At 33.0% G+C, this 24,098-nt stretch overlaps 1 protein-coding gene across 1 annotated transcript in view; it reads right to left on the reverse strand.

Annotated features, from left to right (window-relative positions):
- Nucleotides 1-24,098, reverse strand: part of Rbcn-3A (Rabconnectin-3A) — a 452,485-nt gene that overhangs the window by 402,420 nt on the left and 25,967 nt on the right. Inside the window, exon 2 of the mRNA XM_065506903.1 lies at nucleotides 5,674-5,891. Coding sequence (XP_065362975.1) covers nucleotides 5,674-5,891 — 218 coding nt within the window. The remainder of the gene's footprint in view (nucleotides 1-5,673; nucleotides 5,892-24,098) is intronic.

The raw sequence follows: 24,098 nt of genomic DNA on the forward strand, positions 1-24,098 counted from the left end.
CGGCGTGGAAGGATCCTCTGAGACTAACCGATTACGTAAAATTCTATCAACTTCACCGGTTGTACCAAGCTATATCCAGAAACCCTGTGGTAGATGGACTCTGAATAGTAAGGAAACACTTGAGGTCCTATTAGATACTCATTTTCCAGGTTGCCTTCCAGTCGATGATGAGACTATGAATGGGGCTGCCGATTCTGTTGCTCCGGGTGATAACTCTGTTCCGATAAACAGGGATAGAATCCAATGGGCAATCAAAAGCTTCGACCCGTTTAAATCTCCTGGGCCGGATGGCATTATTCCTGCTGATCTTCAAAAGAACGAAGAAATAGTTGTACCATGGCTCATTAGCATATACACAGCGTGTATTAGATGGACCTATATCCCCACATGGTGGACGAGATGCAGAGTAGTCTTCATTCCTAAAGGTGGTAAGGCGACTCACACTAAACCAAAGGATTATAGGCCAATTAGCCTTGCATCCTTCCTGCTGAAAACCCTAGAAAGGGTGATTGACGTATATCTGAGAATGACCATTCCGTCGGAACTCATCTCTAAATCCCAACATGCCTACACCAAAGGCAGATCTGTGGAAACAGCTCTACATTCGCTAGTTGGCTCCATTGAGGAGTCGCTAATACATAAGGAGTATTCACTTGTTGCCTTTCTCGATATTGAAGGAGCTTTTAATAATGTCAGGCCCGATGCCATCCTATCTGCGATGGATGAACTGGGAATTGATCTATGTGTTCGCCGACTAGTCGAAAAGATACTCGGTTATAGAGTCATTTGTGCTACTTTAGGTGGTGTGTTTTAAAAGTGGCCAATCGTGGAACCCCGCAGGGGGGTGTTTTATCACCACTTCTGTGGAATTTGGCTATGAATTCCCTGTTGATCAGGATGGACAACAGAAGGATCAAGACAGTCGCATATGCTGACGATGTTGCAGTTTTTATATCTGGTAAATTTCTGGATACAATATCCAGTTGTATGGAATCAGCATTAAGTACACTGAGTGAGTGGAGTATTTCATGTGGACTTAGTGTGAACCCACAAAAAACGGAACTGGTTCTCTTCACTAGGAGGTATAAGATCGATGACTTCAGACCACCTAGACTGAATGGAATCAGTCTTGAGATTAGAGATAATGCGAAGTATCTTGGCATCATTCTAGATAAAAGATTGTCCTGGAATTTGAATATTCAAAACAGGATTAACAAGGCTTATGTAGCCATCTACTCCTGTAAGAAGGCAATTGGTACAAGCTGGGGTATTATGCCGAAGGGTATCAGTTGGATCTTCAAAGCAGTTGTTAAACCCATCTTGTTCTATGGAGTGTTGGTGTGGTGGCACGCCTTGGATAATGCTACTCACCGTAAGGCTGTGGAACGAGTTCTCAGGACTATTGCGATACTGATTACAGGCGCTATAAGGACTACCCCCTCTAAGGCACTTTTTACTATCCTGAACTGGTTACCAGTTGATTTGATGGTGATACAAATGGCTCTCAACTCTGCTGTGAGACTAAATGCTGGATGTTCGTGGTATGGTAAAGATCATGGGCACTCTAAGATACTGAACTACTATGGGTACTTACATAGTAATGTCGATTACTGCATCGCAAAACCATTTTTCGATATGCATTTCCATATTAAGATCCCGAATAGGGATTCATGGCAGCGCGGACTCTTACCCCCTGATGATGTCATAAGGGTATTTACTGATGGCTCAAAGAGGGGCAATAGGGTCGGTGGTGGTTTCTTTATTGAGAACTATGGGATTAAATCCTATTTCAGGCTACCTAACTTCTGTACGGCTCTTCAGGCGGAAATTACGGCCATTAAACGTGCATCCAACTGGCTGAGGTTTTATCAAATATCTGGTGATATATGTATATTTACCGATAGCAAGGCTGCCGTTAAAGGAATAGCGGGTGTCTTTACGACATCTAGGTTAACCGAGGAATGCCGGGTATCCCTTAATGAGATAGCGAGACATTCTAGGATAACGCTTATATGGGTCCCTGGCCACGATGGTAATCAGGGTAATTGTATAGCTGACGAACTGGCCAAAATGGGGGCGATGATGGATGATGATGAGATCGACCCCTTTTCTGGTATTTCCCTTGCTATATGCAAGATGGCTGTTCAGCGGACACTATATGAATCTGCACAAAGCAGGTGGACCAATGAGTCTTCCTGTGTTACAACGAGGTCTACTTGGCCCGTATATGATGCCAGCAGGACGAATCTACTTATGGAATTTCGTCGTGAGCAAATAAGGCTAATTGTCTCCTTCATTACAGGACACTGTATAATTGGGACACATGCTAGGAGATTGGGCCTACGGTATAATGACTACTGTAGGAGCTGCCATAATGAAGAAGAGGATGAGACGGTGTCACACCTATTCTGTCAATGCCCGGCTCTGATAAATCTGAGGGAACGCATCTTCGGAACACCATTCCTATCATGCTTAGATGAGCTATCAAGGATAAGTCTTAGACGAATCTTCTCTTTCATCAGAGAATCTGGTTGGTTTAGCCTGGAAACAACGGACGTATAATTAATACCAAGATGTTTACCCCTTGGGTATCACAATGGGATCAGTTTTGAATGGACCCAAGTGAGCTGCTTGAAGAGTGGCTACCCATGGAACCTAACCTAACCTAGGACCATATATGTTTAATTTCATGTTTCTAAGTCCATTGTTATAGAAATTTCAAAAAAGTACCATTAAAAGAACAAAAAAGTACCTATAGTTCAGTTCACACATTTTGGTACCTAAATATTATCCCTTATTCCTAACACTAACTTCACTCAGATACATATCAGCTAACTTTAATGTCGATAACTGAAATTATTTAAAATGTTAAAAAAGTACCATTAGGAGAAAAGTACCATTCCCTTTTCTTCTTTGAACACCCCGCAAGTTTGAAATTTAAAAATATTCCATTTTGCCAAAATTGTTTATCCTACAGGCATGTCTCAAAATATTAAAATATGTGTTAATGTGCCCAATAATAAATATGTTTTAAAAAAGTACCAAACTGTTTACCCGGATTTGGCCCAATATACACCTTGGCACTCGAGTTCCATTAGTTAATTTTTGTATGAATCCAGGAACCAACGTAAAAAAAATATCAAAATTGGCTTAATAATTTCAAATATAATGTATTTTCCCGATTTTATCCCCTTTTTGGTACCTTTTTTTATCCCCATTGAGGTGGTACAATTTTATTCAAATAAATTTCTGTAACGTGGTGGGAGCTCATAATAAAATATTCGTATGTCTATGTCAAATTATAGAATTATATGTTTATATTTTATGAAAAAGTACCAAAAATAAACACAATTTTTACCCTTAAGGGTTCGAATTTCCAAAAAGTACCAAACTTATATTTTTTTATTTTTTGATAAGTAAAGAATACGATTTAAAATTTGATTCTATGTTTATTGGTTTAAAAGATACATAGGGTGCCAAAAAAGGGTGCAGTAAAAGTTTTTACCCGTTTTCTCCCCTAAAAGTTTCGAATTTCGAAAAAGTACGAAACACCTGTCAGCTTATTTTTTGAATGGAGTAACATGCAATTTTAAGTTTTTTTGTATCTTTCAGTCAGTCAGTGAGTCAGTAACGTTACCTCTTTTATATATCTGTGGTCATAAGTAATAACCACCTAAGTCGACTTAAGAAAGATTTGAGTTATACATGCTACATTATACTGTTCATAGAACTGTATGTATACGTGAAATTCCTACCTTCCTAACTTTCTTATTTAAAAAGTTATTAATTATAAACATATTGGCTTAAGTCCTAAGGAAGACTATTGCATTTACAATAAACGCCAAAATATACTTAAGAAAACATTCAATTATATTTTATTTTGTTTAAATAGCTTATAATGACTTTAGTTGTTATTGTTATTTTTCACAAAATAAATTTTCATAAATAAGAGTGCTATTATAATAGCCAAACTAAAGATAAGCGATTATTGCAAATTGGTTTAATTACTTGACATGTCAATATTTAAATATGTAATAACAGCTTAACTCAACATATGCCAAGCAACAATCAAAACACTTGTTTTCAACAAACGCCCAATCAGACATTAGCACTTTCAATTTAGTATTTCTTAGTTGCATTAAGCGATGATATTTGTTTTTATTAAATATTTCTCTAATAAATAAAGCTTTTTTATAATTTTTCATTTTAGCATTGTGGGGGTAAGAAGCTTTGATTCTGCATTCTACTTTTTCTAATGCATTCTTTTATTTTTCTCAGAAACGCTTTTATAACTATAAATTGCTTTTTCTCAAAAACATGTTTTTTGAATTAGGCGGTTATTGCTTGTGACCACAGATATATAGATTAACTAATCCAAAGCTTAATTTTGGATGGTAGAATCCTGCGGTACACTATAACATAATTGTCACTTGATCTTCAAGTCAAAAACTTAACTTAAAGTTTGCATTAACTATAGGTCTTAATATTGAACATTTTGACATAAATTAAACCACAAAATTTATTTCGGTTAAATTTTTAATTGGGTGTATGACTTAAAAATACGGGATTTACTTTGAACCGCTGTCTTTTGAAAACGTTTTTTTACGTGTTTTCTTTTCTGACACAAAATGTTGCCTATATATTTTGTACCATTTATTAAAGGTTACCCATACCCTCATAATGTGTTGCATTTTTAACGAACAAAAACCATTACCATTTATGCACTTTTCTTTTATGTAGCTTCTAAATATTATAAAACTATAATTTTTGCTTACATAAAAAGTGGTGCATTTCTAACCCTTTGATAAAATTAAAGGTGAAACATGTTGCATATATTCAGGGTTTTATGGTAACATTATTAGAAAAGAACACGGCCAAACTACATTTGTTTCAGAAAAGAACACAAAGAAGGGTAAAAGGCAGAATAAATGCATCACTTATGCCAGAAAAGAAAACACCATTTGTTATTGAACATTTTAGTGTTAACAACGTTTTTTTTGCTTCGAAAATGTCGAATTTTGTGGGGTAAGGGGAAGTTTTGCTTTACTTCTTAAATTGAATAAAGTGAAGCTGAAGCACACCGATTGCTCATCAATGCTTATGGTGAATGTGTTCCATTGGTTTCAACGTTCGAGAGATGGTATGTGCGGTTCAGAAGTGGTGATTTTGATGATTGAACGCGTGATTAAAAATGGATTCATTAAGTTAACCCGAATCGTAAGAGATCGTATGTGAAATCCGGCCAACCAGCCGAATCGACACCAAAACCAAATATCCATGGTCTATCTATTATGAGCTGCTGAAATCTGATCAGACCATCACAGAGAATCATCACCGAACTGATTCGTTTGAAGCGAGCATTGGTCGAAAAACTCCATATCTAATAAACAGTTGATTTTGGATTAAATATTTATAAAATGGAATGGGAAAAGGACATAGTTAACAATGGACTATATTTTGCATAAATTTATATTGTACCAATGTTTCAAAATAAAAGCTGGAAATTTGAAAAAATTCTGCATTTTTAAGTCGTCTATATATACATATGTATATATAAGTCGTATATATAGAATATTGTAAAATAATGGTAAAATTTAATAAATGTAATTAATTATTTTTTATTTTCAAAGCATCTCGATTTTTTTAACATTGAAAAAACGAATTAAAAATTACCTATAATCCAAGAAGTGAGTATATCGTTTATCTGTTTGTAATACTGGCGTTGGTTCAAATATATAAACCTTGTTTTCATAAGCTGCAGCAATTTTTCCAGTGTCAGTGCTGCAATCAAGTGCTGAAATTTTCACATAACCATGTCTAGCACCCGGTATTATCTGTACACGTTCAAAAGTACTGGCTAATATTACAATGTTGCAACCAGCAGCATAAGCCTGAAATAAAATAAATTAGAATCGTTAAAAATATATACATACAAATTTTGGTCCTAGCACCACGTGATAGGCAAATTGGTTTTTTTACGAAAATCTATTTTTCCGGTTATTTGACACACACACAAAATTTTGTAAAATCAGCCCAATTTTTTTTTTAAATTAATAAGAATATTTTATTTTTAAAAAAATGTATGTCAATATTTAAGGTATTAATACATAAGTTTATTTAAAAATAAAAAAGTAATTCATTTAAATAACAAAAACAATAATAACAAAAGCATTAAAAATTCATAGGAAAAAAGTCTACATACAGCTACAAAAAAATAAATATTATTTAAAAATTTTATATAAAATTAAAAAAAAATAAATAAATTCTTAATATTTGGTTGGTCCACCTTGGGCATCAATAACTGCTTGAAGACGATGGTGCATTAATTTCACCAAATTCTCTGTAATAGATGGTGTTATTTAGTTCCATGCTCGAATAAGATCGGTTTTTAATATTTTACGGCTACTAATTTTATATTTTCGCATAAAATTTTAAGTCTGGTGACTCGAGAGGTGAATATAGCTATCTTAGGACATAATAAAGAAGCCAGTCTCGAATAACGTGCGCAGCATGCTTAAGGTTGTTATCTTGCTTGTAAATCCATATATTTTCCAGGCCCAAGCTATCAACAGATGGCTTAAGATTATGTTCCAATATGTTTTTATATTGATAGCGGTCCATGTTACCCTCGACAAAAACCAAACGACCCACTCAAAATGACTCCATGGCCCCCAAACCTAACGTTGCGTCCACCATGTTTGACTGTAGGTATAATATTCTTTGGATCATGTGCAGTGTTTGGTTTTCTCCAAATTTTGGATCGGCCATCACTTCCGAAAATATTATACTTACTTTCGTCAGTAAATATAACACGATTCCAAAAATCCATACCCTTTTCCAATTCTCATTCACTCTATTGTTTTATTTGTATAATATCTTTATTTTTTCTAAAGCCTTTTGGGAAAAGGTTTCTTGATGATCTGGCCTAAGCAACCAGTGAAATGCGCATAGGAACTACTTATCCCCCAACAATAAATTTCAGTGAATTTATCAATAATTGGGAATTCAGCACACTAATTCTTAACAAAAGGTAAAATATTTTCATGGTTATTCAATTCAGAATCGGCATTCGCTATTTTGATAAATAATTGAAAAATGTAAAACTCATGTTCAGCATGCAAAAATTAGTAAGAAAACATGAATCGCATCATACATTTAGACACGATTGGGGCACTTTAAATGGGTCAAAGTGGGATTTTTCAAAATTTGACCTTTGGGTCGAAATAAGGAACATCAGAATTCATTTTAGAGGTATAGTTCCTTGGGCAAAGTTTCTTATTTTGATCCCAAGAGTACGATTTTCCTTGTCACTTGGGCTATTTTTTAATCGATGCGAACGAACATTTTCTTTCGTATTTTATATTGAAAACAACAAACAATTTTAAAATTTATTTGTTTTTACCAAAAAATAACAAGAAGGCCTCTCAATTTTTCTGCAACAACAACTTTTTTCTCTTTTCTCACATACAAGTGGTATGTGAATTAAACACACTTCAGAAAGAGATTTGAATTCAAAACTTTTTGCAAATTGCAATAAAATTTCTATTCTAATACACTCTTTCACAGACGCATAATATTCTTTTGATTTTTTCCACACACATAAACCATTAAAATAACCGAAACATGTATTTATATTTTGCTCAAACGAAAAATATTTTTTTTTAATTTTTTTGACTTTTAATTTTTGGGGGTTGATATTAAAACTGAAAAAAACACATTTGTAAAATATGGTATTGAAAATTAATAGAAATTCAAATAAATTTAATTTTTGCGGATATTATGAAAGAAAAAGCTGAAAAATCTATTTATAAAATCTTTCAGGTCAAATATACATTAAATAATTTGAGAGTTGTTTGAATTTTTAAATTTACTTGTAATACAATTTTGTTATAATTTTTAAAGTCGCTTTTTTACAACTATGTGTGTTCGAGGAGTGTGGTGAAAGTGGTTTGAACACCAATACCATAGACAACAACTAGATAGGTAACTGAGAGCCAAAAACCTAAGTCTGTTGTCAAAAACCTAATTCATGAGAATGTATTGCATGTATTTTGTTATTTTATCACCCGTATGTGTGAAAAGAGAATAATTTTTCATATATATTACTCTCTCCTTCTGTTCTATGTGTTTATTCTATGACCAATACATAAAAACAAAATCTTACCAATACATTCATAGAGTTAGGTTTTTTAGGTCGGTTAACCGACTTTTTTGGACAGCGCAAAGTGGTATGAGAAAAAAAAAAAGAGGGAAATAAATCTGTAACTTCTAATCCCTTAGTCCGATTTGAATGAAATTTCACATGCGCAAAGGGTAAGTGTAGTCGAGTTTAAGTTTTCAATTTGGACCTCATGAGCTTACCAGGAGGGGGACCAGGGGTTCCCAAAGTAGGACACCTCGGGTATGTTCAATAGAGTGCTCCAAGATTGTATGGACGAAAAAAACTTTCTAGCTACAGGCCGTCCCCCCCTCTAGAATTGTTCTATGTATTGTAGAAACACGTTGTGTAAAATATTAGGATGATAGGATAACGTTAACTGGTGGCGCAACGACGCTGAAGTTTTGAGGTGCATTTACAAGGGGAAAATATGCAATTTTTTGAGTTTTTGTAAAAATTTTGCCATTAAATAATGACTTTTACAATTTAATTTAAAAGAATCGAAATGTGTACGTAATTGTCGTTATAATAAGATATAAAAGACAAAAATTGGTGAAAAATTTTAAAGTTATTAAAAAATCGCCAGGCCATTAACGTGTCTCAGGCCACTAGAACAAGAAATTTATGAACAAAATTAACATATTTTGAGAAATATTAAAATAAAAGCTTATTTTTACTTAAAATATATCCATATTTACTTGTATATGAGTTGTTGTCCTCGTAGGATACCGTTAACCTATTCGCAGGTATGACCAAAAAAATTAAATTTTTTTAACGGCAGTTTCAAAACTCCAATTTCAAATTTTTAAAAATTTTGTTAAACAAATTTCAGAATTTTTTGATCATCACATGGGGATTTATTGACAACATAATAGGGAATAAAAATGTGAAAAAGTATGTCAATACCTCCTATAGTTTTTCCGTACCTGCGAAATAAATTTTGCGATTTTCGAGAAAAACTAATTTTTTGGCCATATTTTGGGGAATGACCAGAATTTCCTTACTGTAATGATTTTTAAGTAAAAGCTATTCAGAATAATATAGTGCAGGTTATTTTAAATATAGTCTGAAAGTTTTACTAAAATCGGAAAACTTTAACCCTTAAATCGTGAAGGTCAAAGGTAAATTTTTTCAATATTTGGAATTTCTCATGGAAAGATAGCGAAATGTTATATATTTTTGGGCCGATTTTGATGAAATTTAAGAAAAATATAAAATGAAGTCTAGTATTCACAATAACAGTACAAAAATGGATATTAACCCTTAAGAGTACTTGGGGTCAAAATTAATGTGTTTTTCGTGATTTTAAAAGTTGAGGGTCATTTGGACCCCAAGTGCTATTAAGGGTTAATTTAAATTTTTGTACTGTTATTGTGAATACTAGACTTCATTTTATATTTTTCTTAAGTTTCATCAAAATCGGCCCAAAAATATATAATATTTCGCTATCTTTCCATGAGAAATTCCAAATATTGAAAAAATTGACCTTTGACCTTCACGATTTAAGGGTTAAAGTTTTCCGATTTTAGTAAAACTTTCAGACTATATTTAAAATAACCTGAACTATATTATTCTGAATAGCTTTTACTTAAAAATCATTACAGTAAGGAAATTCTGGTCATTCTCCAAAATATGGCCAAAAAATTAGTTTTTCTCGAAAATCGCTACTAATTCGGAATTCCTACTTCGTAAAATCGAATTCATAGTTCCAAATCGACCAACAAGGAATTATATCCCACTTAAGATCCAATATTTCCGTTCAAATTATGCAAACTTTGATCCAATGCGTAGAGTTAGTGCTCAATTCAATAACTTCTATCATCTTATTGACTATTCGACTGATCCTAACGTCATCAAACGGAGTATTCATTTATTAAACTGATGACATTTAAACTTTGTATTTTTAAATTATACTATAGTAAATACATTTTAATTAAGATTTAAGAATTATGCTAGCCTGTAAGAAATTGTGATTTCATTGGCGATTTAAAAATAAATAAAAAATAAATAAATCGCAAAATTTATATCGCAGGTACGGAAAAACTATAGGAGGTATTGACATACTTTTTTCACATTTTTATTTCCTATTATGTTGTCAATAAATCCCTATGTGATGATCAAAAAATTCTGAAATTTGTTTAACAAAATTTTTAAAAATTTGAAATTTGAGTTTTGAAACTGCCGTTAAAAAAATTTAATTTTTTTGGTCATACCTGCGAATAGGTTAACGGTATCCTACGAGGACAAAAACTCATATACAAGTAAATATGGATATATTTTAAGTAAAAATAAGCTTTTATTTTAATATTTCTCAAAATATGTTAATTTTGTTCATAAATTTCTTGTTCTAGTGGCCTGAGACACGTTAATGGCCTGGCGATTTTTTAATAACTTTAACATTTTTTCACCAATTTTTGTCTTTTATATCTTATTATCAGGTATGTTCTGTAATCCACGTGATTTCAAATCACATACCGTTTTAAAATCACACGTGTGATTTGTGCCTGTTATGTAAATCACACTGTTATTATATTTTTCGGTGTGATTTTAAATTTTCGAAAGCACAAGAAAACAGCTGATTCGTTTATTTTAAATGTTTTGTTTTGCTAATAATTTTGTAGAAATATTAAAGTGAAAATAAAAAAATGCCTGGAGCTTCTGTTATATCTTTAATGGAATTAAAAAGAATGGAACTACATTTTATACAAATTTTGCAAAAACTATGGCGCAAGCTCAACCACTATGTCAAAAATAAAACAAAACAGCAAAGCTGCCACAGTACACAATTGCTTTTGGTTACCACTTGCTTCAACTTTGTTGCATTTTTTTTTCAATTAGCGCAAAAAACTTAACGCATATTGATAACTTATAGTATAATCTAACAAATATTATAAATTTTATGACGAATTCTATAATTAATTTAAAGATATTGAACATATTTTAGACAAACATTAACAAATTTTAGTCCGGCAAGCTTCCATGTATTTTCGAAAATCATAAACAGCTGACAACTGAAAACAAATCTGAAACCACAAAAGAAATCACAAAAGCAAATAAACTTTTTACAGCAGAAAAGATTTTTATTAAATTTTAGGTGTTTTTTTAATAAAACAAGTAATTCTATAAGAAAATTAATAAAGGACATATTGTTTAATTTATTTAAATAATTTATTTTAATATTTTCCATTCAATAGCCGCAGAAATAACCAAGTGATTTGAAAACATTAGTGACTTTGTTGAACGTTTTAAAATCACAAAATTATGTGCTCAGAACACCTTTTATGTGATTTCAAACCACTTTTATAAAATGTGATTTGCAGAACATACCTGTATAACGACAATTACGTACACATTTCGATTCTTTTAAATTAAATTGTAAAAGTTATTATTTAATGGCAAAATTTTTACAAAAACTGAAAAAATTGCATATTTTCCCCTTGTAAATGCACCTCAAAATTTCAGCGTCGTTGCGCCACCAGTTAACGTTATCCTATCATCCTAATATTTTACACAATGTGTTTCTACAATACATAGAACAATTCTAGAGGGGGGGACGGTCAAAATTCGCAATTTAATTTTTTTGGAGCACTCTAATGTTCAATTTTAAAAATTATCCTATTTCTTCGTTTGTGTTCTGATTTCAAAATTACAGCTATCAATTATCTCTTATAGCTTAGGAGATATTCGCATTTGAAAATTAAATTTTAACATTTTTACCCACCCTACTCCAGTTTTTTTGATGACCTCGGTTCTAAATATTTCCCGATTTTCTCCATTTTTCTTTTGTACGATTAACAACAAATGTATATATCAAATAAAGGAAGAATTGATTGTCAAAAGTTATATACATTTTTGAAAAGTAGACAAAATCCTCTATCCTAACCTAGCACTGTTATTTACATTCATAAAAATGTTGTTATGTAGGCAACATTCTTTTTTTACGAATTTTTATGTTAGGTAAATTATGTGCGAGTTGTTAAGTTTTCCCTAATTAATTTGCCACGTAAAAACATAAGGTAGACATGTTATATATCAATAGATAGAGGATTTTGTCTACTTTTAAAAAATGTATATGGCTTTTGACATTTAAAAAATTCACATAGTCTCCGACTAACATTCAAAGCGTACGGTTGTTTTTGATCTTGTCTTTAAAAAAAAAAATAACAAAAACACTCTATCGTAGAATAACGGTTGTTAAATACTTTACTATTAACAAGTGTTTTTCTTTTATTTATTACCTTACCTCGTTTACCTACAACTGTAGACGTTGCGTGGTATAAGTGTAAGGGGGACCACTACATACCCAACCCGATGAGATGTAAAAACTGCCAGCTACTTGGCCATACTAAAAACCGATGCAGAGGAAACACAACCTGTGCTGAATGCAGTCTACCACCACACACACCCCCATATTTTGCATCAACTGCTCGGGAGATCACTCATCAGCTGACAATAAGTGCCCTCGTTTTATACAAATGAAAGAGATATTAAAAATAAAAACAATAAATTATTGCAGTATAGGAGAAGCTCGTCGCAGATATAGGGAAAGCAACTCAACCCAAACAAATAAACAAAACACATATGCAGCCGCAACCTCTTATTCTCCCACTAAACGCAAGGAAATACCTAATAACAAAACGGAAAAATTCACACCATCTACAGAAATTACAAAACTAAATAATCAACCTACAACAAAACCAAACCAACTTCTTAATGATACAAACACACCTACAACCTCTACTAAAGCAAACACAATATCAAAAAATAATGAAATTAAGGCCCTAATTGTGTAAATCACTTGCGTTAAACGCTTCACCAACGCTGTTGTGAACGCGTAACAAAAAATATAAAATTTTATAAATCACTACGGCATTGCGTTTAGTCAACGCCGAAATATTACGATGTCACTTCTATTGTCAAATATCTGCGTAGCAGTGGTTGCCATTGTATAAGTTGATACTAAAATTTAAAATAAAAACATACAAAAAGATGTACTTATATCGTGTTGGCAATGCTGTAAGCCAAACAGCTGTATGGCATTTATTTACTTTTGAATCCATAAAATATTTGTTCAAAGAAGACACAAACATATAACAAAATAAATATTAAAAACATAAAAGTGAAGTTTTCTGCTGGGGTAGAGAACGATACTTGTGGAAGCTCATTACCGGAATTCTGTAACTTTTTAACGACAAAATTTTGTCGTTAAGTTATCATAATTCATAAGTTAATAATACTTATCGTTAAGAGATACTCCGAATTGAATTATACGGATTATTTTCGTTAAAAATAGTCGGTAAATAACGACATTTGTCAGGTTAACAACAAATAAAATGTTCTAGTTAAGCCATAACGATAATTGTTAAGAAGTTAGTTTTGTAACATAAATATTTGAAATAAGCCGTTCTTTGAAAGTACGATTGGTCAACCATTTTGTGTTCGTTAGATACAGACTGATTTGAGTTTTAAATATACAAATTAACTTGCCTTAATTATCATTTGCTTTTAAAAAATAGTATTCGAATTTTAAGAGCAACTTTTATATGGGGCATAATATCCTTATTTAACACATTTCTGGAGTGTATAATGTTTATCCCTATATTCAAATTTCCTAGTGAGCAATTTATTTAGCGATGTGATACGAGTATAAACTTATATAAAGCTAAAAAATCTTTTTTAAGGCCGTTTTCTTAGAAGGAAATTCATCCGAATTTTTCGACGGTCCTTATAACAACAAATATCTAAATTCTGATTCAATGATCACTTGTGGTGGCATAGACATATGGATTACACTGGGTTACTTTGATTTTTAGAAAAAAGCTCTTGTTCTTCTGTTTTCAGTAGGTTTCGCGAATATGTGTATTTGGGGGAGCTGGTGTTTGATTTTTAAATATAAATGCGATTATTTATTCACACATTTTTATCTACCAACACGAAAATACAATGAACATTTTAATAAATAAAAATGATTTTTTTAATTTTAAAAATATTGAAATTTATATTTTTAACTATATTCGTCGTTAATATGTATTACCGAGAGAAATCAGTAACTTCAAATACTGCATATTAAATTCGTTAGAGCAACCGATATTTTTCGTTACTTAACGACATCGGTAGGAATATATAAAAACTTACAGAATTGCGGTACTGGGCAGACATTTGATGCTAGTCCAAACCTAAAGTAGTTACATAAGTATGTTTATTTCAGAAACAATTATATTTAAAAATGTTTAAATATTTCTTATTTTTTTTAAGAATATTTGACCACTTTTTAAACTAACGCCAAGAAAATTGAAGCGTTAAATTTGACAATCAAAGTGACAAAAAAAGTAAGCGTTGCGTTGTATAAAATGTACAATTTCAAACAACTGCAATCACAATAACGTAAGAATCAGATGTTACAACGCGAGCAGTCACTTGCTTGAACGCAGTGATTTGCAAACTGTAATTTAATGCAACGCAAAGAAAATGGAGGCGTTGCGTTTTATAAAATTAGGGCCTAAAACATTTACAATAACAGAAAAAACTGATTTAACAAAACCAAAAACATCAGCCAACATATACAACACAAACTCTTCTATTGAAACAAACAACAACGCTTTCATGTCTCCAATTTCTTGTTTAACTCAAACTCTTATAGATGAGAATAAATATTTTGTAACGTTTAGTGACGAGGAGTCTCTCGACGCGGTCACAATGGACCTAGCAGAAACGTAAGCATATAAGATAATACTACGCCAACCTAATACTTGAACCAGGGGGCTGCTCTGTGATATGGCCAGGGACGACTCCCCGAGTTGGTGTGTCATTTACACGCTGGTTCGGGGGAGTTTTCTTTCGGTCTGGATTATTGGGGTGCCCCTTAGCTCAGTACAAGGTTACTATAGACAACAATCAACAAAGTTTACCCGTATTACATTAATGAAACTCTTTAATATGGACTTAGTCCTTCTGCAATGGAATATACATGGTCTAAAGAACAACTATACTGAGCTTCAATTATTCATAAAAGATTTAAACCCCAGCATCATATCTCTTCAAGAAACGAACTACGCTCACAACACCACACCAATCCCCCCTAAAAACTACAATGCCTACTTTACAAACTCAACCCAAATCACCACATCAAAGCAAGGCACAGGAATTTTCATTAAATCGGATATTCCCCACAAACAAATCCACACAAACTCCGAGTACCAAATTGTAGCTGTCGAAATAAGCCTCAACATAAAATTCACCATCCTGTATCCTAACATCATTCACCACTCCTCTGTTAGTCGTTGGAGATTTCAACGGTTGGAATACTATCTAGGGATCCACTTCCAACAATAAAAGAGGAACACATCTAGAAAATATAATAACAGCTGCTGGACTGTGTGTGCTAAATGATGGGAGTCCCACCCACTTCTCAACACATAACACCTTCTCCCATATAGACGTATCATTCTGCTCAATAAATTTACTCCCACTAACCTCCTGGAACACTCTTGACGACTTACACGGCAGCGACCACTTCCCAATCAAAATCACAATAAAACTATCAGATAATTATAAACCCTCAAAAAAAACAAATAGATTTTTAACTCAATTAGCTGACTGGTCTAACTATTCCCGCAAAGCAGAAAGTGAAATGTCTAAATCACGGCTGTCATTAATGAGTAACAAAGACGCGGCCACAATAACTAAAGCGATACGCACAGCAGCAAATCTCAACATACTCCAATCGAAAGGTAGCATCGATCTCCGATTCCTTGGTGGAACCTAACATTAGCAAATCTGCGTAAACTGAAAATGGAAAAGAGGAAAAAATACAAATCCAACCCTACTCAGGAAAACCTCGTAACTTACAAAAAACAAAATTCTAAGTTCAGGTATGAATTGAAAAAAGCCAAACATCTATGCTTCGAAAACTTCACTAAAACAATTAACCGACATACAACAACGTCTGATATGTGGAATAAAATTAATAAAATTTCACGGAAGCACTCCTCTACCACCATAAAAGTCATCAATACAAATAACGATAGCCTAACTGACCCATTTCAAATCGCAAACCACTTCGGAAAAGAATGTGCTAAATATGCCCCGGACGAAAACTTTCCAGCATTATTTAATACAGCCAAAAACTCTCCGATAACAACCATATATAGCACTAAAGACAAAGATGCCTGCCTTATGGACGAGCAAATAACCATGTTGGAGCTCTGCAACTGCTTAAGTAAAGTGAAGGGTACTTCGCCCGGTTCCGACCGCATATCCTACCACATGATAAAAAACCTTTCTTACCTCAGTAAAACCAAACTGCTAAAAACTTACAACACTATTTTTAACAGCGGATTTATACCACACATCTGGAAACTTGCCATTATTCCAAAAAATAAAAATGCATCTTCAGTAATAGAATACAGGCCGATATCGTTGCTATCATGCCTATCGAAAATTATCGAGCGCATTATAGCCACTAGATTATCTTGGTTTATGACAAAGAAGAAACTGATTGCAATTGAACAACTCGACTTCAAATCAAATAAATGTTGTGATGATGCACTACTACACATGGACTACTATATAACAACAGCCCTATCAGCAAAAAATCATGTATCCATTCTATCAATCGACTTTGAAAAAGCTTTTGACAGAATCGGCCCCCATGTTATTTTAGACATTTTAAAATCATGGTCAGTTGGCCCGAAAATTTTTAACTACGTAAAATAATTTTTATCGAATAGACAATTCAAGGTTATAATTAACGGCCACACTTCAAAATCATTTCTCCTCAAAAACGGTATTCCTCAGGGTTCACCACTTTCAGTGATCTTGTTCCAAATAGCCTTCAATGAAATCAGCAAAATTGTAAACAAACAACGCTTCGTTGACCATTGCCTTTACGCGGATGATCTGTACATTCTTTGTAAAAGAAACGATAACAAAGAGACTACAAAAATTCTAGAAAAGACTCTACATGATATCGATAAATGGACCAAATATTCCGGTGCTAAAATCTCCACTCAAAAAAACAAAAAAATTACATATCTGCAAAAAAACCTTTGCGACTCCGAGCAAAAAATTTACTACGGATTATACATTTATGGAACCAGCAGTAATACTAACATCAATATCATCAAGCCCACCTACCACCAAGCTGCTAGAGCTTCGGCATACGCTTTTAGAACAACACCCATCAACAATATACTTGAGGAAACTAATCTCCCATCAATAGAAAACAGAATACTTCATTCGAAAGCTAGAATCCTTCCGAAACTACTTAACAGTACTAATTCAATAATAGACCATGATATAAATTCAGCTATAAATGCCAAACGCTCTAAGAGATTCAAATGAGCAATAGCTCTATCACTTGCATTATCATCTGAGTTAAATATTCCTCTAATAACTGCAAAAAAACGAATAAACAAAGCTCCGTGGAAATTCAACTCGTCCTGTCTAGACCTGTCACTCACCAACTTTATTAAAAATTGCACCCCAAAAAATGTATTCCGCAACATAATGTCTGAACTGAAGACCGATCTTAAAGACAACGGGTGGAGCTTCATATTCACAGATGGCACAAAATCCCAAGACCACCTACCTGCCTGCTTATGCGGTAGTAGACGAAGGAGGAAAAAAATTTAATCTTAGGGGTACTACACGAACATGCATCAGTTTTCACAGCTGAATCATGTGCTATTTATCAGGCCATCCATTTTGCTTTAAAAAAAAAAGAAAACAACTATATTTACAGACAGCTTATCAGTTCTAAATGCCATAAATAACCCATATAACAACAAATCGAATATAATAACAAATATCAGAAATGCCCTTATTGGCAGTGAAAATAAAATTAAATTATACTGGATACCAGCCACATCGGAATCGCTGGAAATGAAGCTGCTGACGTCGCAGCTAAATACGCCTCTCTTGCACCAATCATAATGGATGGAACAGTAGAAAAAGTAGACATTCGCCGTCACATCGCAAGCTACATCAAACTCAAACTTAAAGAAAGCCCCATAAACCATTATCATTATTCAACAATAAACCCGCAACACAATCCTCCTATATATCCAACCAACGCACAGTGGTATGAGAATAAAAATAAATCTGTAACTTCTAAACCCTTACGCCGATTTGAATGAAATTTCACATGCGCATAGAGGAAGTGTAGTCGAGTTTAAGTTTTGACTTTGGACCTCATGAGCCCACCAGGACACCCCGGGTATGTTAAATTTGTAAAATGATCCTATTTCTTCGTTTGTGTTCCGATTCTCAGCGAGTTGTTTAGTTTTCCCTAACTTATTTGACACGTAAAAAACATAAGGTAGACATGTTATATATCAATGGATTTTTGTCTACTTTTCAAAAATATATTTAATTTTTTTTAAATTCAAATGCATGTGGACTCAGCCATGATTTTTAAACACTTCTTTCTTTATTTGATATATAGATCTATTGTTAATCCTATAAAAGAAAAATGGATAAAATCGGGGAATATTTGGAACCGCGGTCACCAAAAAACTGGAGTAGGGTGGGTAAAAATGTTGAAAATTAAATTTTCAAATGTGAATATCTCCTAAGCTATAAGAGATAATTGATAGCTACGACGAGGTTTTATGTAGTGCTCGACGAGGAGATTCTATATGTATAATTTTTTAAATAGGAACAGAAACGAAGAAATAGGATCATTTTAAAAATTGAACATACCCGAGGTGTCCTACTTTGGGAACCCCTGGTCCCGCTCCTGGTGGGCTCATGAGGTTCAAATTCAAAACTTAAACTACACTTCCTCTTTGCGCATGTGAAATTTCATTCAAATCGGCGTAAGGGTTTAGAAGTTACAGATTTATTTACCTCTTTTTTTATTCTCATACAACTGTGCAACGTTTCAAAAAACAAAATTAAAACATATTCAAGACTTCGTCTGGGTCACATCAACTTCTCACATGAATGGTTACTAAGGAAAATAACACGTCCTAGTTGTAACAGTTGTAACTGCTGTTTAACTATCAAACACGTCTTGTTAGAATGCCCACAATTCCAGAATCAAAGGAACGAAATATTCAGCAACACATCAGCCACTGATCTTCTCAAGGACCCCTCACCCACCAACATTAACAAAATATACAATTTTATTATGACAACCAGGCTTGGGCGGTAATGATTACATTGTGTAATATATTACTGGTACGTTACCATTACCTTGTAATTGTAATTGGATTTTTGCAATTACAATTACTTGTAATGTGTAATTGACCAATAGCACATTACAATTACATGTAATTGAATTTTTCAATTACAATTACAAGTAATTGTAATTGCAAAATTTTACATTACAATTACATGTAATTGTAATTGAAAAATGTCAATTACAAAGTATACATTATACTCATTTCAAGACGTATTAACTCGAAACTCCAACTTCATATCATTTTATATCCCTCTAAATTAGAACATTTACTTCTCAGAACTAACATATTGACCATTTTTGAAATATGATGTACGACTATTGAACAAAATTAACAAACTATTTTTAAAACGAAGTAAATTTGTAAGTTATGATTTACATTTAAAAACAAGTAAGAGTACTATATTCGGCCGTGCCGAGTCTGAAATACCCTCCACCGAAATATGATGAGAATTATAGAAGTTACATTGGTATAAAGATCCTATTATGTATGAGGATTGAGAAAATGTCATTGAAATACTATTAAATCTTATATATAAAAAGAAATGTACATTTTGATGTCACCACCGTTAAAGAAACCTGAAACCGGTCGAGTTTACAAAGATGAAAAAAACGGTAAACCGGTTTAATATTTATAAATGTAATTGAATTTAAAGTAATTAAATTACTTTTTAATAAATTACATATGCTTTTTCTATCAATTACAATTACTGGTAATTATAATTGCCAAATTACAATTACATGTAATTGTAATTGAAAAATCGCAATTACAATTACCAGTAATTGTAATCATAATTCTTCAATTACAATTACATGTAATTGTAATTTGAAATTATCAATTGCAATTACACCTAAAGTAATTTAATGGAAAATGTAATTGGCATCGCCCAAGCCTGATAACAACTAAATTAAAAACTTAACAAACATTATACTGTATCAATATTTAATTATATACATATATAACACTTCAATAAGTTCGATATTGTAATCTAGAGCTGATGGTCTATGTAGCCAATGCTCATAATATATATTTAGTCTTAGAATTCATTCTGTGGATTAAATAAATGAATAATAATAATAAAAAATTCATGGAATACTTTTTTGAAAAATGTGACAAAAAATGCTTTTTATTGAGTTTTTGCATAGATACAAATTTTTCAAATTGCAATTAAATTTTTATTTATGAATATTTTTTAATGAAATTTTACAGTTATGTAGATTTTTCTATTTAAAATGGAAAAATAAAAACAAATTTTAAATTTTGTTATCAAGTATTCCGCAATTCAAAAAAAAAAATGGGCAATCAAAAGCTTCGACCCGTTTAAATCTCCTGGGCCGGATGGCATTATTCCTGCTGATCTTCAAAAGAACGAAGAAATAGTTGTACCATGGCTCATTAGCATATACACAGCGTGTATTAGATGGACCTATATGTTGAATGAGATGTAGAGTAGTCTTCATTCCTAAAGGTGGTAAGGCGACTCATACTAAACCTAAGGAATATAGGCCAATTAGTCTTGCATCCTTCTTGCTGAAAACCCTAGAAAGGGTGATTGACGTATATCTGAGAATGACCATTCCGTCGGAACTCATCTCTAAATCCCAACATGCCTACACCAAAGGCAGATCTGTGAAAACAGCTCTACATTCGCTAGTTGGCTCCATTGAAGAGTCGCTAATACAATACTTGTTGCCTTTCTCGATATTAAAGGAGCTTTTAACAATGTCAGGCCCGATGCCATCCTATCTGCGATGGATGAACTGGGAATTGATCTATGTGTTCGCCGGCTAGTCGAAAAGATACTCGGTTACAGAGTCATTTGTGCTACTTTAGGTGGCATAAGTGTTTTAAAAGTGGCCAATGGTGGAACCCCGCAGGGGGGTGTATTATCACCACTTCTGTGGAATTTGGCTATGAATACCCTGTTGATCAGGATGAACAACAGTAGGATCAAGACAGTCGCATATGCTGACGATGTTGTAGTTTTTATATCTGGTAAATTTCTGGATACAATATCTAGTTGTATTGAATCAGCATTAAGTACACTGAGTGAGTGGAGTATTTTAAGTGGACTTGGTGTGAACCCACAAAAAACTGAATTGGTTCTCTTCACAAGGTGGTTTAGACCACCTAGACTGAATGGAATCAGTCTTGAGATTAGGGATAATGCGAAGTATCTTGGCATCATTCTAGATAAAAGATTGTCCTGGAATTTGAATATTCAAAACAGGATTAACAAGGCTTATGTAGCCATCTACTCCTGTAAGAGGGTAATTGGTACAAACTGGAGTATTATGCCCAAGGGTATCAAAGTGAGACTGAATGCTGTATGTTCGTGGTCTGGCAAAGATCGTGGGCACTCTAAGATACTGAACTACTATGGGTACTTACATAGTAATGTAAGTACCCATCGCAAAACCATTTTTCGATAGGCATTTCCATATTAAGATCCCGAATAGGGATTCATGGCATCGCGGACTCTTACCCCATGATGATGTCATAAGGGTATTTACTGATGGCTCAAAGCGGGGCAAAAGGGTGGTTTCTTTATTGAGAACTATGGGATTAAATCCTACTTCAGGCTACCTAACTTATGTACGGCTCTTCAGGCGGAAGTTACGGCCATTAAACGTGCATCCAACTGGCTGATGTTTTATCGAATATCTGGTGATATATGTATATTTACTGATAGCAAGGCTGCCGTTAAAGGAATAGCGGGTGTCTTTACGACATCTAGGTTAACCGAGGAATGCCGGGTATCCCTTAATGAGATAGCGAGACATTCTAGGATAACGCTTATATGGGTCCCTGGCCACGATGGAAATCAGGACAATTGTATAGCAGACGAACTGGCCAAAATGGGTGCGATGATGATGAGATCGACCCCTTTTCTGGTATCTCCTTTGTTAACTGCAAGCGGATACTATATGAATCTGCACAAAGCAGGTGGACCAATAAGTCTTCCTGTGTTATAACGAGGGCGCTACGAACGAAGTCCCCAATGAACAAAGTCCCCAAACCGAAAATGAACTAAAGCCCCAAAAGTTTATATAGGAAAAACCAACAACGAAATTTAGGGACTTAGTTCATTTTTTGGGGATTTATTTCATTTCTAAAATTAGGGACTTAATTCCCCAACATTTTTTTGGGGCGTTAGTTCACTTTCATCTTTTTTGAATAAATTTATTAATACATTTTTGGGGTCTAAGTTCATTTTCTTAAATATGAGATTATATACTATAACCTCAGAATAGAAACCGTTAGATTTATTGAAAACATTTTTTTTTTCTTTCAATCTTCATTCTCGAGTTCAACTAATTATTCAGTTTGTAATATAAAGTATAAGTGCGAAGACCTAAAAAAATGAATTTTGAAAAAATTATCGGTTCCCGCAAAAATAGTGAACTTTTATATACCACGGGTGAAAAAATGATTTATGTTAAAAAATCGGTGTATAAAGATATAATTAAATATGAATGTAGGCAAAAAACGTGCAAGGCAAGAGTAAATGTACATCCAGATGGAAGGTGTGTTCTTGCCAAAAAATATATTGAACACAACCATGACCATGAGGAGGAAGTTTATAAGGAACTAAAAGCGCTGAATGCGATAAAGCGGGATTGCCAAGATATGGCAGGCGCTCTTGGTGGTACAAAAACAAATATCAGCACGATAAGAAATGCATTTAGAAAAACATGCGAAAGGTAAGTAAATTACTAGTAAACGTTTTTTATAAAAAATATTAATTACTTTCGTATATAGTAATCAGGAAGATACAAAAAAATTATTTTTTTCTAAACTGCAAAGAGGTCTGCAGAAAATAATAAGTAAACACCTTATCACGTCCCCTAAAAATGTGCTTCAGGTAGTTGAAGCATTTAACCTGGAAAATGTGTGGAACGAGTTTGAATTATCGAAAGACGAATTGAAATCTAGGCATTTTTTTACAGCAGCAATTGATGGTGAAAGATACTCCTTCTGCATGTTTTCTTCATTAAAATCGATCGATTTAATAAAAGAAAATGTTCCTCCAACTAAAAGGACATACCTAATTGATGCCACTTTTAAAATTGTATCATATGGTTGCTTTAAGCAGCTATGAAGAGGTAATTTGAGGAGATAAAATAACATATTTTTATATCGGTTTAAGTAATAACTCTTTTTATATTTTTCCAATATTTTTCATATTGATGACCAAAAAATCTAAGGAAGCCTATAAAGAACTTTTTCAATATATTCAAGAAAATATATTTGATATGGATCCTTCAGTATGCGTAACCGACTACGAACAGGGTTTAAGGTCTGCATTAAATTTAGTTTTTCCAAGAAGTAAGCTTGTAGGATGCTGGTAAGTATATATTATACATGAAAATAAATGTAAAATATTTTTTCAAGTTTAATGTCTTAATATTATTTATGTTTGAAAAAAATATGAAGTGTAATGTCAATAGGTGAAATTTTTTAGATTGTAGTGTTTAAAATTTTTCTACAATTTTCATAAGCTTACAATAAGAAAAAATTTCAAACACCAAAACCTTTAATTCATTCGCAGCATTAAAATGAACACATTTTTAAACATACATTTTTATAAATTTAGGTTTCATTTTTGCCAAGCCATTAGGAGAAACGTAACAAAACAAAAACCACTATTAGAATTTTTAAGATCTTCTAAAAATGCATCATTACTTTACCACAAAGTATTAGCACTACCGTTATTACCACCAGATTTAATAAAGAATTCCTTTAAGGATATAAAA

The sequence above is a fragment of the Calliphora vicina genome, chromosome 4 (genome assembly GCF_958450345.1).
Source record: "Calliphora vicina chromosome 4, idCalVici1.1, whole genome shotgun sequence".
Taxonomy (NCBI): Eukaryota; Metazoa; Arthropoda; class Insecta; order Diptera; family Calliphoridae; genus Calliphora; species Calliphora vicina.